Source organism: Aphelocoma coerulescens, chromosome 3, assembly GCF_041296385.1.
Source record: "Aphelocoma coerulescens isolate FSJ_1873_10779 chromosome 3, UR_Acoe_1.0, whole genome shotgun sequence".
Classification (NCBI taxonomy): domain Eukaryota; kingdom Metazoa; phylum Chordata; class Aves; order Passeriformes; family Corvidae; genus Aphelocoma; species Aphelocoma coerulescens.
The window spans coordinates 119,998,712-120,014,666 of record NC_091016.1 but is presented as its reverse complement, the minus strand read 5'-3'; the positions used below and the strand labels follow the sequence as shown (position 1 = coordinate 120,014,666).

The 15,955-nt window shown below is 40.7% G+C and overlaps 1 protein-coding gene across 3 annotated transcripts in view; it reads right to left on the bottom strand.

The window, feature by feature from the left end:
• The window catches only part of RCAN2 (regulator of calcineurin 2), an 85,658-nt gene that overhangs the window by 29,349 nt on the left and 40,354 nt on the right, over positions 1-15,955 (bottom strand). Inside the window, exon 1 of one of the 3 annotated variants that reach the window (XM_069011757.1) lies at positions 13,356-13,524. The exons of the other annotated variants lie outside the window; for them this stretch is intronic. Coding sequence (XP_068867858.1) covers positions 13,356-13,442 — 87 coding nt within the window. The 5' untranslated portion in view covers positions 13,443-13,524. Of the gene's footprint in view, positions 1-13,355; positions 13,525-15,955 lie in introns of those variants that run through there. 3 annotated transcript variants of the gene reach the window in all.

Here is a 15,955-nt window from a genome sequence, read left to right as displayed (position 1 = left end):
GTGTTCTTTCCCATCAGAGGTCACAGACCTTAGAGGACGCTAGGATCTCAAGCTGCACAGATGGTGAAATACCAAAGGAACACCCCACAGTGGTTTACCTGCCTATTGAAAAAAGATTTCAACAGCATATTTTAATTTCCAATACACACCAAAATGCTTAATTAGCCTCTAGAACTTTACAGTGTTACAGTACCTCATGACATCAAGAATTTGGAACACATCAGACAACTGGGCTTGTGCAGGCCAGGAAAGAGGATTTGTGTGGACTTAGTAAGCAGATTCCAGCACCCAAAAAGGCTGAGATGACAGATACAGGTTCTGTACTGGGTACAGAAGGGCAGAAAAAGCAGCAGAGGTTTCCATTTGACTCAACATCCACTAGTACTATCCACTTCCAGACAGGACAGGGAATTTCAGTCTTACAGTGATATAATTGTTTTATTAGGCAGATGGCAGGAACCCCAGGGTGAAAAAGCAAATATTCCTGACCAAACTGCTCCCATGTCATTTTTCAACCAACTGGAAAATTTCCAGTTGGCATGAATTCTGTTTAGAAACAAGAATTGAAAAGTAGACTAATCCCATATTAGAGCTAAAAGTAGCACTGGTCTTCATCAAAATTCTTTTCATTTTCTGATGTGAAAAATATATCAGTAACAGCATGATATTAAAAAGATACTGGACTGGGATTATGAAACTGAAGCTGCAGTTCTCAGATCCAGAGCAATTTGTGAGAAGGAACGAGCCCTGTGACTGGCAAGCAGAGTGGTAACAAATGGAGATCTTCTTCTTTTCATGAACAAGCTTTTTAAAAATAAGTAGGACACATAAAAATAATTAGTATCCCATAGTTTCTTGCCCTGTGGCACTGATTCACACTGGCTCTGTGTCGCATTTGCCTTGCAAATGCCCTTGTGCCAGTCTGGAATGTTGGAGACAGACGTGTAGAACCAGAGAACATCCAGAGCTGGAAGGGACCCACAAGGATGATCAAAGCCCAACTCTTGGCCCTGCATAGGACACCCCAACAATCCTACCCTGTCCCTGAGAGCGTTGTCCAAACACTCCTTGAGCTCTGTCAGCCTTGGGGCTGTGACCATTCCCTGGGGAGCCCACTCAGTGCCCAATCACCCTCTGGGGTATCCAACCTAAGCCTCCCATCACACAGGACAAACTCAAGGAGTCTGGCTTTGCAGTCAAGGTTTTTTTGGTGCAAATAGATTCTAAATGACAGGAGAAGTGGGATGCCAAACCTGGTGGAAGCAGTCACTCAAAATAAAGGGAAGGCACCTGCTCACTACGGAGGTTACATCTTCAGAAGTCAGAGGGTGTCCCAGACCACTCAGTCTGATGCATGGACTGTGCCTGCATCCAGCTGCACATCACTGCACTGTAGAAGCAGCATCAGTTGTAGCCCCAAGAACAGAATTTACACTTTTGAATTGAAATTGAAAACTCTGTATTTAATCAGTATGGGATAGTAGTATTTAATTAAGAAGGGCAAATTATCAACTAAAAGCGAATACCTTCATGCTCAGCACAGTCCAGACTTTCTCTAAGGGATACTCAAACCAGAAACACAGTAGAACTGGATTTGCTACATTTGAACCTCAATTTAATGGAAAACATTAGTGGGGAATAAACCAATGAGGGTACCTTCATATAAGTAAGTGGTCTCAACTGAAAGATGGCAGGTTGAGATTGGATATCAGGAAGAAATTCTTTGCTGTGAGGGTGGTAAGGGCCTGGCACAGGTTGCCCAGAGAAGCTGTGGCTGCCCCATCCCTGGGAGTGTTCAAGGCCAGGTTGGACGGGACTTGGAGCAACCTGGGATAGTGGAAGGTGTCCCTGTCCATGGCAGGGGGTGGGACTAGATCATCTTTAAGGTCTCTTGCAACCCAAACCAGTCTGTGATTGTCTAATTTTTATGATTCTAGAATAGAGTAGTTCAATAGGTACCAATCTGCAGCATTATCATTTACACACCTCATTTTACACACAAGTGTACACTCCCATTATACCATCATTTTACCATACTTACACCAACTACTTATTCCCAAAGTAACTTCTCCTTATCCAAGACCTTTTCTTTATAGAATTGTTAAAGTCCTTTGCTCTGCTATTTCACTATACAATACATAAACTATAAAACTGTATAATAGTTAAAGCTTAAGCAGGAATGTATGCTGAGCCAGTGACATGAAAAAATATTCTGTACTGTTTTATAGGATGCAGCATGCATTGAGTAAACTCGTTTTGTGACTACTACTGTATGCCAAGCTCCTTCCCCTATCCCAAAAATATCACCACTTCGGGAGTTAAGATTGTGGGCAGGTTGCTGACGTCACTACAGTTTTTCAACAGTGTCAGTCTAATAATGTGCTACAAAAGCATGAAGCAAATAGCTCAACATCTTCCCTCTTTATTCACTTATTTAAAAAAAAAAAACAGGCAAAAAGGCATCAGCTCCCAAACCTCTAAAAATTTAAGTATGCCAATAATTTTTTTCTGTCTAACATAAGCAGCATACTCATTTCTGCTATGGCCCAGCATTTGGCTTTGCTCCCAGCTGTCTCGGTTAATAAGAATTTTTTTTAGCTCAACAACTCTCAGATTCTGGTTCAAGGACTGGCAACCGCCTGCAGAAAGCTGGCTGGTCACACAGCCCTGCAGTTCCTCTCATGGAATCAGCTGTTTCTAAAGATAAAAGTACTACTTTTCACACATCAGTGGTTTTCTTCTTAGGCTCTGTAAACAAGGTAGCAACATGAAATCTCCTTTCTAGACAAGAAAATGTGCATCTGAAAAGTCTAACCAGTCTCACCAGAGACAAACAGCACAGCTGCAACAGCAAACTTGGGCTGGAGCACTTCTCCTGTAAGGAAAGGCTGAGAGAGTTGGGGTTGTTCAGCTTGGAGAAGAGAAGGCTTTAGGAGTTCTGAGGTTTATGGCAACCTTTGGATCCTTAAAGAGGATTTATAAGAAAGATGGAGAGACTTTTACCATTGCCTGTAGTGACAGACGAGAAGCAATGAGTTTAAGCTAAACAGGGCAGGTTTAGATTGGACCTAAGGTAGAAATTCTTCCTTGTGATGGTGGTGAGGCCCTGGCACAGGCTGCCCAGAGAAGCTGTGGATGCCCCATCCCTGGAAGTGGGCAAGGCCAGGCTGGATGGGGCTTGGAGCAACCTGGTCTGGTGGAAGGTGTCCCTGTCCACAGCAGGGGTGGCACCAGATGATATATGAATGTCCCTTCTAACACAAATCATTCAGTGAATCCACATTTGTTTTGCTTACAGAAGTATGATACTGATGCTAATTATCCACTGCCATTCACTAGAACTCAAGAGATTTGCACCACACAACTGTTTAGTCATCTGAATGCCTTTATATAGCTGTGACTTTATTTCTTTTTGCACTAAATCTCATCCTGTTGTTTAACTAAGGGTTGTTCAGAATTTTGACCCTGCCCCACCAGAACAGTGTCATTCACACATTTTTTTACGTTTTCTCTTTTTGACTACTGTCATTATTCTCAACCTGCTTTCAGGAAGGAACATGTGAGCTTATCTGCTTAAATGCTTTCACCATTTGAGAATGAACTGGTTCTGGTTCAGACATTCTGTAAACAACTCTGCACCCACCTTATGGAAATTATATTTGGAGTGTAGATTACTTATGGAAATGACTTGAACAGTGTGAAAGCTTTAGTCAAAATATCTACACTCCACATCTCCCATATCCCACTTATCCCATTGCCCTGTCAAACAAGGACGGCACAGTGATTTGACATGATTTGGTCTACACAGCCCAGGCCTAATTATTTCCAAAGTACTTCTAAAGTTATTTCCAAAATTCAAGTCAGATAAAAATACCTGTACTTATGCAGGTCTTTTTCCCTCCTCCTTTTAAACACAAATGCTATTTTTTTGCATCTCCCATCCTCAGCAGTCTCTTTGTAACCTATGAATTCTCAAAGATAATTTCAAACAGTAAAAAATTATTTCAGCTACACCCTAAAGCATTCTTAGGTAGATTTTTGCAGGTCCTGTACACTTAAATGTCTGTTTTACCCCTGAATTTTTAGCAGTTTTTCTCTGCTCTGGCCACTACTAGGGTTGTTTTTTCTATTAATTTAGGTAATTATCTGTGTTATTATGTAACACAAATGAAATCAGTCACACCATAACCCTCCCCACATTATGTATCTTGCTGTTAATGAATATGGACATTGTTTTCCTCTTAATTTTTATACATCACAAGACTTTCCTTGTTCTTATTTAAAACCTCTGCTAATTGAAACTTATTTTGTTATTTTGCACACTTGATTTTCACATTATATATAAATCCTTAAACTGCTGTAAAGCAAAAGGAGTATCTGATCTAGCCCTAACAGTCTCTTATTGAGATTGTCCCATCTGTTCTTTGCATCAGGATAGATAATCTCCATTATGCATTCAAAAGCACCTCCTTAGCTGCTAATTCTCATGTTCTTCTTGGTCTCTAAGATAATCTTCTTAGAAGACACTATTTACCAGCTCCATAACGTCACTGAAAATGACTTTTCAGAAAAATTATTTTTCTCTGACTTCAGACTTTATTTCAAAAGCTAAATTCAAAATAATTTTCACCAACAGTACTTGCCATTATTAATTTCTTCAACTGCTAAAATCAAAATTGAAAATCAAATAAAATTATCTACCTCCATTTGCTGAAAAACCTGCACCCAGAAGAGTCTCAAAATTTCCTATGTCTTACTGTATCACGTACTGTTTGGATACTTCCAACAGTTTAAAAATTAGCATTATTTATTTTTAGTATCATCTATCACACTAAACAAAAACAAGGGAAAACACAAAATTCCTTCTTGCATTCCAGAAGGATAAAGCAGAAAGACTGAAGAGACAGGAATAAAATATATAGTAAAAGACAATATATTGGAATTTTTTTGGTAAGGTTTCCAAAATATTTACTGTCCCAAGAATGCATATGTAGCTTAGTCTTGCCATCTTCAATCATTTAATTTCTTGTGAGACATTTAACCACAAAAAGTTTTGAGGAGGGAGTTGAAAGGAGAGTGGCAGCAGCCCAGAGTAGCTGTTCATGCAGGGATTTTGTTACCTGGAGGTGGGATGGAAGCCTGTGGAAGATGCTTTCAGTAAAGCAGAAAGCTGTCAAGATTAATTTAACTAAGGTTTTCATGATACTTAACACCTGCTTGATGAAAGTTCTGTCACAAAATCCTCCTTTTTTTTGGACTATCAATGGGTTTTTCCAGCACCTTGTGTCATCTTCTGCCCCTAAATCATTTCACTACAGCACAAGTCAAAGTCATCTGTTCTCACCTTGGTCTCCCATTATTACTCGTTTTCATGTGCTTTTCCTCCATCCTGACTGCCCTGCTGCTGTCATACCCTCAGACACAAGTCCTGCCCCACCTGCCTCCCTGCCCCAGTCTCCACAGGAGTTTTCCCCATTCTTTCTCAACAGAGGCACTTCATCACAGTGACTTCCCTACTCCCAAACCCCATGATCCCCTTCCTCATGTCAGCCACATTTCGAACAACTGATTTCCTCCTCCCCCAGCTCAGAACAGTTCCACCTATGATCTGCCCCTTAGAGACATTTCCTTCCTTTAAATAAATGTCCTTCTCTGAGGGAAAAAGGCCATTTCTGCTGGTGGGTTCTTTATGGTTTTGTTTTTTATCAGCATTAGCAAATAAAATAATAATCCTACAAACAAAACAAAATATGCACCACCTCACTCCCCAACACAACCAACAATTTGTTTTATGGTTAAAACAAATTTCCTAGCATAGGTGTAATTATTCAGACATTTCGGAAGTTTTTATTCTTAGTGGTTTAGTTATCGGTTTTCTCTAAGAAACATGGAAAAGCAGCCAAGACTGAATGAACACTGTGGTCATGCAAGAGGATACACACCAAAGGATGATGAAACTTGAGGGTGGTTAAGTTTGAGTAAGATTTGTACAGCAAGTAAAACAATCATCGTCTTATCTCCTCCATAAATGGAATTTCTTTTACTGAGAGGATTAGCAGGTTTTTTTACCATAATTTGTTCATCTGTCTCACACCAGCACATCTGACTTACATGACTAAAAGGACAAGTGAGATTTCAGCCAAGTGGCTTCTCTCTGGCTGTGCAGCAGAAGTCCTGCTGCGTGATTTAGCTCTCTGAATGCCTCCACCTTTTAATGGCAAACGTATCCCTCACTGCAACAGATGAAGCAGAGAGATTCTTCTGCAAGTGACAAATTGAGCTGCAGAAATTCCCCTGTACAGCTGCCTGTTCCTACCTGCTCTGAGCTCAACAGGTTCACTGGGTTTCTCAGCTCAGGGACTATTATTTCAACAGCTGGAACTACCTGGTGCTGCAAAACTGGAGGCTCTTCCATGCTCCTGATAAACATGAAGCCATCCTGCAAGATAAAGCCAGTCTTTCTGTCTGCCAGAATCTAATGCAGATTCTGAAAAGTAGCAAGTTTGAGCTAATTAAAAACAAAACAACCAACCAACCAACCACACACACACCCCAACAAAAACAAACCACAAAAAAACCCACCAAAAACCAACCAAAATCAGCTACTAACTGAGCACAACTCCTTGGTCTCTGGAAAATGCCTAGAGCTCAACAACATTTGAGATTGAATATCTACAGAACATGATTATTAAGAACAAGAATCATTAATTACACCAGCTCTGCTGCATTCTAAATCCAGTTTCCTTATCAGAGAACTTACTTCCTCATTCCATAGTTTTCCATACGCAAATGAGAACACTTGGAACTTTTTACCTATAACACCACTTTGAGGTTTTCCAGCAACTCCAGGTATAGAGAAGAGAATGTGCCATGGAGATGGTGTGGCAGCATTCACCTCTACACAGACCCATCCATCTGATTTCCCACCCTGCCAGGACAGTGGGGCTGTTGACTCCATCACAGCTGCTACAATCAAAGGCTTCCCCTTGATTCAGCACCAACAGGAATTCTATGTGGGGACAGCTAAAGGCATCGCAAGAACACTGAGGATGTGAGATGGCAGTCTGTGCTTTCAGGAATGGACATAGACAAAGCAGAAATCAACCAGAATCCCCGATGGAAAACAGGCTGGAGCCAAACTTGATGGCTGCACATGCTTTTCAGAGGCATTGCCAATAAGGAAAAGAAAGGGGAGAAGTCTCCCCCGGGGGAAATTTTAATTCTGTTGGCATTTAGAAGTAGAAGGTGCTTACTGAAAATCATATTAATCGGGGAAACCTTCAGGAAAAGCTCCTGCCCACAATGGTGGCACCACTGTGTGGATGGAAAACAGAGTCTTCCAGCAATGGGCCACTGACTGAATGCTTTGCTTGGCCAGTTTCTGGGCCTTGGCAGCCTGTGTGTTAGCCAAGTGTTTGACAAACTGTGGTACAATTTCCTCAGAGTCTTTTTGCCACGGAAGAATTCTTTGCTCAAGACCACACTGTCACGGTTGTTTGCACTCTCGCATACGATTAGGCAACATCTTCTAAAGCAAACAGGCTGTTTAGCACTTGAATGATCAAAACTGAGTAGATTATTTAAGGCCTCTGGTAGAATCACCCCTAGAAAATATTAAAGGAAGAACTGTCCAACCACAAAGCATGTGTATTAGTCTATAAGCAAAAAAAAAACAACAACCCTAAACTAAAAATTACTAAAAAATTACTAAAGATACATACAAGGTTGGTGCAGACCTCTGCCTCAGAACCTGCAACATTACTCAGTATCAAAGCTTAGTCATGCTAGGCAGCAGCAACCAGCATCAGTAAAATTTGAGGCAAAAGACTGCACATATACAGTACCTTCAGAAGAAAATGAGACTAGAACACTACAGACCTGAAAATTATGGGTCCTTGATAATTTTTTTTTTTTTGAGAAGAAGAGAAAGAAGAGAAACTTTACCTCTCTAGGTCCTTCTGAGAATTTGAACCAAAGTAATTATTTAATGAAAAATCAGTATCACACTTGTATCCGTATTACAAGTACCTCAATCTATAGCTGCACTGATTAATTCTTCAAATTAATTCAAAATTAATTCTTCAAATTCTTCAAATTTTTTCAAATGTGCTGAAGAAAATCACTAACTCTTCAGTGCTCCTCACAGAGGCTGGGCCATTTGTCAGTAGAATTACAAGGTCCATCTCACCTTATTACCTGCCTCGGACTAATTCTGCACCTTCTACCAACACACGTTAGTTGTCATTTATTTTCATTTGACAAACTGTTCACTGTCTAGTTACCTTATGAAAGGGAAATATCTTCATGTGACTTCCAAAAGAAAGGAGAATCAGAGAGAATACAAAGCCCTCTGACTTGCTTTGCTGTTCACTGTTAGCACTAGAAGGGTGAAGAAGGAGAAGAAGGTTTGCCATATTCAGAGGTGTGTAAGCACCTACAGCTGCCACCGACCTCCAATGAAACAGCAGCATCCCCTTCTTGTGAGGCAAGGGAAAAGCAAGTACAAATAAGTGAAGATCAGCCTAAACAGCATATTATGACATTTAGAAGTCTTACCCTTCTATCACCTCTTTGGAAATGTCCCTAAAGAGTCCAGGTGCCTTCACACAAGTGTGTTAGAAAGACAGAGGCAGAGCCCAACCTGTGACTGGAACTGGGAGCACCTCAGTGCACAGCAGCACTGGTTGCACGAGCCCCAGTTTTGCTGTCAGAGCCTCTCTGTGCTGACCCTGAAGCCAAGAGCAGGGTCAGTGTGCTGGAAACAGCACTACAGCCTTTGGGAAGCTCCTCTCCATTACCTCCTCTAAATTAACACAGACAGTAAGCAGAGATCAAAAAACACATACGTCTATTTCTCCAGCAGAACTCTTGGATCGTGCAGATTTCACAACCTTATTTGCAATTATAAAGAACTACCAACTACAGAAAATACCAACAGAAGTTATAGAGCAGGCCTTTCTAGCCATCAGGGTATTTTTGGCAGTCATGCTGTTGTTTGGTTTCCTCCTTATAGCCTGTCTGTGAAGTCTTATGACTGTGCAACAGACTCTTCCCACGGATCAAGCTCACATGGCTAAGGAGAAGGATGTAAAGACAGAGACCGAGAAACTCTCCCAGCAAGTCATGCTTCCTGCCACTGGACAGCTGGCACCGTCCAGAGGGGCAGCAACACTCTTCTCTTTTTTTTCCAGTCTTCTTTACTTGACTCTGACCTTAGGGCACTTGAACTTATTAAACCTCCGAACATCTTTGTGAATGAGCCACTTAGACAAGTGCAGAATTTAAGTGGAGAGCAAAAACCAAAGGCATCTAGTGTGCTTTTGCCCTTTAGACCTCAGAAGTTAAGACTGCAAAACATGTTAAAGGCAATTGCAGGACAGTGACTGGCCTCCAACCCATCCATCCCAAACAACTCCCATTAGCAGGGTGCTTACTGGAGCATCTGAACTGAGTAATGAGTTTACAGACTGACAGAGATCCTGCTCCAATGGGGATTAATCCTCCAAAGCAACAGTCAAAACAGTGAAACTATTTCTACTAGTTCCCTTTGCTGCCTGGCTTATGTCCACATTGGGTTTTTTCCCTGTGTTAAGATAATGGTCCCACCCACAACCCATTACTGTCTTCAGGATGCGATCCATCTGGATCATTACTATTTCTTCCCTTTCACAGTAGTGCCAAGTTGCCCCAATCCTACCTTGTTCCCAAGTGGAATGGTCTGCATGAACACAAATGAGGAGAGAATATCTAGAATTATTCATATAAAAACACATTACTTAGAGTAAGAAATACGAGTTTAAATTCTCTGCCACTGTTTTGGTGATGTCTGGAATTCCTCTATTAGAAATAAACAAGATATTCATTAACTAATTGCTTATGTAACAAAGATCATTACATGAAATTATCATCTAGAAGCACTGAAAGAATTTTAATTATCCAGGTGAGCTTCTAAGCAGAACTGCACTTTGTGATTTCTGTGGTTGCCTTCTCAACTCTTCTAGTTCCTGATCTACAGTCAGTAGTGTGTTGATTAGCCTGACCCACTTTTTTGGATTAGAAAAGGCAACTCAAAGCAGCAGCTGATCAGTAGTGAAGGGCTTGTTGGATGGGTTCATGGGTGGCAAACCCACGGTGTAAGTGCTGGGGGCCAGCTGCCATTTCCAAGGCACCCATACAAGCCTCTGTTCATTGAAAGGATGAGCAGCTCCAAATGAAGCAACTAAAAAGCTTTGCCTTCAGTACTAAATAATTGCTCCCCTGTTCCAGAGGCCAAATGGAAAGAGAGTGTTTCCAAGCCTGACTGCCAGATGCTAAGAGCATAATGCCTACAGAATAAGGTCTCCTTCAGAGGTGGAAAAGCAGCAATAAGCTGGAGAGCTCCTTCTGCTCCAAGCCCTGTGCCCAAAGCCAGCTCTGTATCAGAATTCCCCAGCTCTGAGGGGCCAATGCTCTTGAGAAGTGGCAACTTCCAGGAGTCCTCATTGCCACCTGCTGTGGGAGCTGCTGCTCCAGAGCCCAAACAACCAAGCTCTTCCTCTGCAGGCCTGGCAGGCTCCTCACACCCCCAGCCTGCAGCTGTGGCCAACACATGTGCTGCAAAGTGCACAGCGATCCCTCCGTGCTGCCAGCATCCTTCTCCCAAACCTCACGGGAGAACAACGGCTCAGTACAACCAGGATCCTTCTCCCAAGCCTCATGGGACAACACTGGCTCAGAACAGGCACATCCTTCTCCCAAACCTTTTGGGAGAACAATGGCTCAGCACATCCAGCATCCTTCTCCCAAGCCTCACGTCAGTTCTAAACCTAAACTGAAATAAAAGTGAGATATGTTGTAAGCATATCCTAAACCCTAAACACAACTCTTGCTGACATCAGAGAACTACTTCTACAGGAATAACAGCTCATTTTAGCAAATCTCACCAAGCACCATACATATAGTAAGATCTTTAATATCTGTTCTACCACTGAGGAAACATTCCCTTTACACAGGGAGAAGGTTCCCTGCAAGAAAAACTTCTATCGGAGAAGGGACAATAGCTTAGACTTTAGTTGTCAATGATGGCTGTGCTTTCAGGCTGACCCACAAAAGAGCTGGGCAGAGGGGTAGTCACAGGGTAGGTGGAGAAGGCAGGAATTCTGCGCTTGCTTTTGCTCTTCCTCCACATCCATCTCTTCTCAGCAACAGCCTCCTTCCTTTTTAACCCTAAAGCTGTTCCCCATTCTATCGAAGTCAACATAAACTTTTTTATGCTGTGACCATGCTGTCACCAAAAAACCCCACCTTGAAGTGAATCCTTTTGCATTAAAAAAAAAAAAAAAAAGCCACATTGGTTTTTTCCTTGCAATTCTCCTGGAAGTGAGCAAAGAGAAGTAGGTATCTCCAGCTTTAAACTATCAGCAGCAGAGAAACTTTCACAAAGAGGATGCCCACACTGCAGGCTGCTGCATGGGGAGCCCGGGGATGAGCACAGAGCTGGCCACAGCCTCCACAACAGAGTTTGGGGACAACCCAGTGGAAATGAGCCTGCAGTGAGCTGTGGGTCACGGAGGACATGCTGCTCACAGCCTTTAAGCCAGGCAACTTCAAAGTAGACTTTGAGTTTCTAAGCTGCAGTGCAGTCTGCAGTGCAGTCCACACTGTAAATATACCTAAAGACTTTGCAATCAACATTTTAATTCAGACATAAGGGGGGGAAAAAGCAAAACAGGGCAGTTTTAACCAAAGCAAACAAGGTACAGAAAGTCCAAGTAACATAAAAGGGTTACAATTCCTGTAATGTCTCTGTAACCCTTTTGTTCTCTTATCTCATATTCGTGGCCCACACTTTATAGATGCTGCAGCTTAAATCAGGCTAATCTAAGTGTTACCCAAGTCAATGGAATGCTTTCTGCTGATTTATGGAAGTCAGAATTTTGCTTTTGCATTGCTACTGACATAAGAATGAGGCTACAAGCAGCTCACTACAACTTTAATTTCTTGCACAGTCTTACATTGAACGTGGACCAGACACAGAAAGACCCAGGTACAAGATCACATCAATGCAGGTGTAAATCCTACATGTTAAAACAAAATGCTTTCAAGTAAAAAAACGGGAAAAAAAAAAGAAAAAAGAATAAATGAATAAGCAGATAAATATTTTACTACTTCAAAATAATACAGGAAACCTGTCCAAATGCAGGCAAGACTCCTCACCTGAATCATTCCTCTGAATTACTCACTATTTTATCTCTAAACCCAGTATTAAACTGTTAGGAAAAAGCTTCTTAAATTAAGAAGAATCTCTTGGTGCCAACACAAAAGCATCTGTACAAAGTATAAATGATGGCACATGGTAACAAACTAACAGGGAAATAAAAATCATCATAGCCTCTTGCAAATCAATGTAGTTTTATTTCCAGATATTTCCAGTGGCTTCAATGTTTGATTCAGAACCAAACAGAACAGAGGTTCAACATTTGACCTCCAATTTGTAAATCCTTTTTACCCTGTTCTAGTCTTTGAATACTAAGAACCATCAGATTAGAAACTAATTTTGTCTGTACCTTTCTCCTTTATAAACTGCTGTATATCACTGTATTACATCTATGAGCTCTTTCAGATGATCTGTGAAAAGCATACTTAGAATTCCTCTTTCAAACTTAATTTGCAGTGATTTTCTTGCAGTAATATGAGAATAAATGAAAAAGATAATTGATTTAAACAGTAAGCAGTTACACACAATGACTTTTCTACAGCAGTCTAATTAAGAGAATATGAGCCCTGCTTATCAAGCCTTAGATTTAAGCATTGTTTTTCAGGTGTTCATATGATATGCAAGATGCCTAACTTTTTGTGTTCTGTTACACTGCAGATGCACCAAAATACTTGCTACAAACTTTTAACCCTTCACAAAAAATTCATGCTTGCACATTTGATTGAATGTGAAGGAAAGAAACAGCTGCTGTTCAACCAAGTAAAGATATCTGAAGGTTATCAACATCAATAAATAACATTTACGGCAAGGCTGATGTAAAAAGTAACACTGGACTAAAAATAACTTGACAAAATTAACAATGAAAGATTTTTTATGAATATGAAACATGCATATGCACAGATGTCAGTTATATAACTCATTTCTTATATCATTAAAGAGTAAACACCAGGCTATTTTTTCAGCTTATCAAAACACACTAAAAAGCAGGCACAATTCCTCTCCCATATTTCTCTCCCCGAATTACAGATTGTTTTAACTGCGTGTCTTTAACCACCGCAGCAGAATCTCATCTGCCCCCCTATAGTGAATTGCTACATACAAATGCCTATTGTTCCCAAAGGCTTTTCTAAGAAGCAACAAAAGGATTGCAGGCGCATACCTTAACCTCTTGGCTGGCAAAAACCTCCACATCAACCCCACAGGCAACCAGAGTGGAAACATCACAGTCCATGCTACGGGCTGGCATCCCCCGCCTTTGTACACAGAGTTAGGGAAGCTCAGAGTAACAAATGATGGAAGAAAAAATAACAACAAAAAATAAAAAATAAATCTTCAGCTCAGTACTGCAATTGAACAGTCCAAGATTCAGTTTCAGCGCTGGCAATGCCTGCAAGCTTCCAACACAAGCTCTGTGCACTTAAAGTGAGTTGCTGGTTGCCTGTCCCCCGTACACCCACCAACTGAGCAGGCACAGCATAGTAACAGCGCTATTCCATCTCTCATGGCAATGACATCACCACAAAGACTGACATAAGCTAAATCTATTTTTTCAACCCTTTTATCTCTAGGCAGCACAGTGGATCAAATTGAACATGATTATGTGCTAAATCTGAACTCGGACTAAATCAATTCAAGCAGCGTTCACTGTCAACTGAGTCATAGCTGTTGTTTCAGCTGAGTGCTTATGGTGGCAAAAAAAAAAAAAAAAAAAAAGAAAAGAGACCGCCTGACACTGAAAGCTCCGCTCTGAGTGTAAATTAACCCAGCATTTAAAGCCACTAAGCTCAAGGTAACATTTGTTACTTTATATACTTTAAAATCTACAGCAGAGCACTAATAAAAAACCCCTCAAATCAACAAAAACCTCAGCACTCTGCTTTTAATAGCTTTAAGTCCTCTTTTTTAATAAAGCACACTCTATAACCCCACACAGGGGATTAGAGAACATCTCGTCCTGTCATCAGCAGTGATCAACATGCTGCAAATTTGATCCCAGCGCTTCGCATCCACGTTGCACTGTGACTCATCCCCAGGAAGATCAGAGGCATGTGTGTGTGTGTGTTTTGGAAGTCAATACCCCGTCAAAGAACAGAACATGAAAATTTCCTTGAAATTAGGACTTCGCACTAGGCAGCCTTTACACCATCCATCCTAAGGGTCAACCCTTCACAAATACAACAGTGTTCAACAAAAGAAACAAGCAGAAGTGAAGATGCTTTACACCTGCTGACTCAGTGGTCTGTTTATTCTTTGCAAGTTTCATCTTTTTTTTAATGATAGAAATAAAATATCTACATGTCTGGGACTTCTAAAGTGATCTTTATCCCAGACAGGCACCATTATTTTTCCTCTAACATTTCATTCTTGTGATCCATATATTACTTTTAATTGTTGTAGGCCTAGAATTGGCATTTATGGATATATCAGATAAACAGGGAGAATTAAAATATTTAACTATTGGTATGAACCTAGGAGCAGCACATGGCTCAGTGTGAGAGACTGTTCTGCTTACCTCCAATTCACTCACAGATAAACTCCTAACTATACTAACATTAGATGTAGGAAGAAATTCTTCACTGTGGAAGGTCAGTGACATTAGATGCTGAGACAGATAAGCCAAGATCTCTTATCAGAGCAGATTCTTTTCCAAGATCTATGAAATAATTTTCCCATATTTCAACTTGCATTCATAGCAACCTCCCCAGCAGTAATCACAAACTAAGATCCACAGCCAGGACAAAAACATATCCAAGCACTAAATGTTTTACAAACCCAAACTATACAGACCAACAGAAATGGAGAGGGCAGCAGAGGGCAGTAAATTAATCAATATTGTTTGTCATGATTATCAGTTGCTCTGCACATTGGTCACTTCATCCCTGTCAGGATTCTTCATAAACCACAGGAAGCCACTTTTTAGAAAGAATTTGAAATTATCATTTTTGTGAGTGTTTATAGGAACTTTTATTCATATGTTTGAATATAACATGTATGTGATAACAGAGAAAAAAAGCCATCAAGGCCTGATGGAAGTTGTAGGCAGACAGCAATGGAAAAATCATGCCATAGAAAAGTGAGAAGCTAGTAAGTGGTATCAAAGAGCTGGAAGGAAACACTGAAAGCAAAGATAAGGCGTGTGTCTGAGTCTTATGGAAGTTTTAGCAGTGATGGACCAACAGGATGAAAACAAAACAAGCATTTGGAAAAGATCAAGAATCAGATGATGATGGTCTCTAAGGCCCATAAAGGCATCCAGAGTGAGGGTGATGCCTGGCCTGAGTGTGGTTTTATAGCAGTGATGGAAAAAAGATCTTACAATACAGAGCTACACCGGACAGTTCTGTAATTATTTTTTTCTTTTTTTCTTCTTTAAAAACTGTAACCTATCAATTTCAATAGCTTCAATCTTCTTATGAAAACTGGCACCTGATGTGCAAACTGACCTGTTCCACTTCATGATTATTCCTGCACTTCTACTATTCATCTCCTTTCAGAAGAGAATCACTGCAGTTTTTCCACTCCATCTGAAAAAGAAAACCTTACTGAGATCATAATTACTTTCATTTCTTGCTTTTTCTTGCTTATTCCAAAGTATAACCTAATTTTTCTCCTTAAAAAACCACTCTAGCTCACTAGGGTATTTTAGTGAGCTCTTCACAAAGACAACCTAGCTGTTTTTGCTTCTTGAAAACAAAGATTACCTAACAGAAACTCACAAAGCTTTTGAGTACTCCAACTAATATCTTTCAATATATGTCA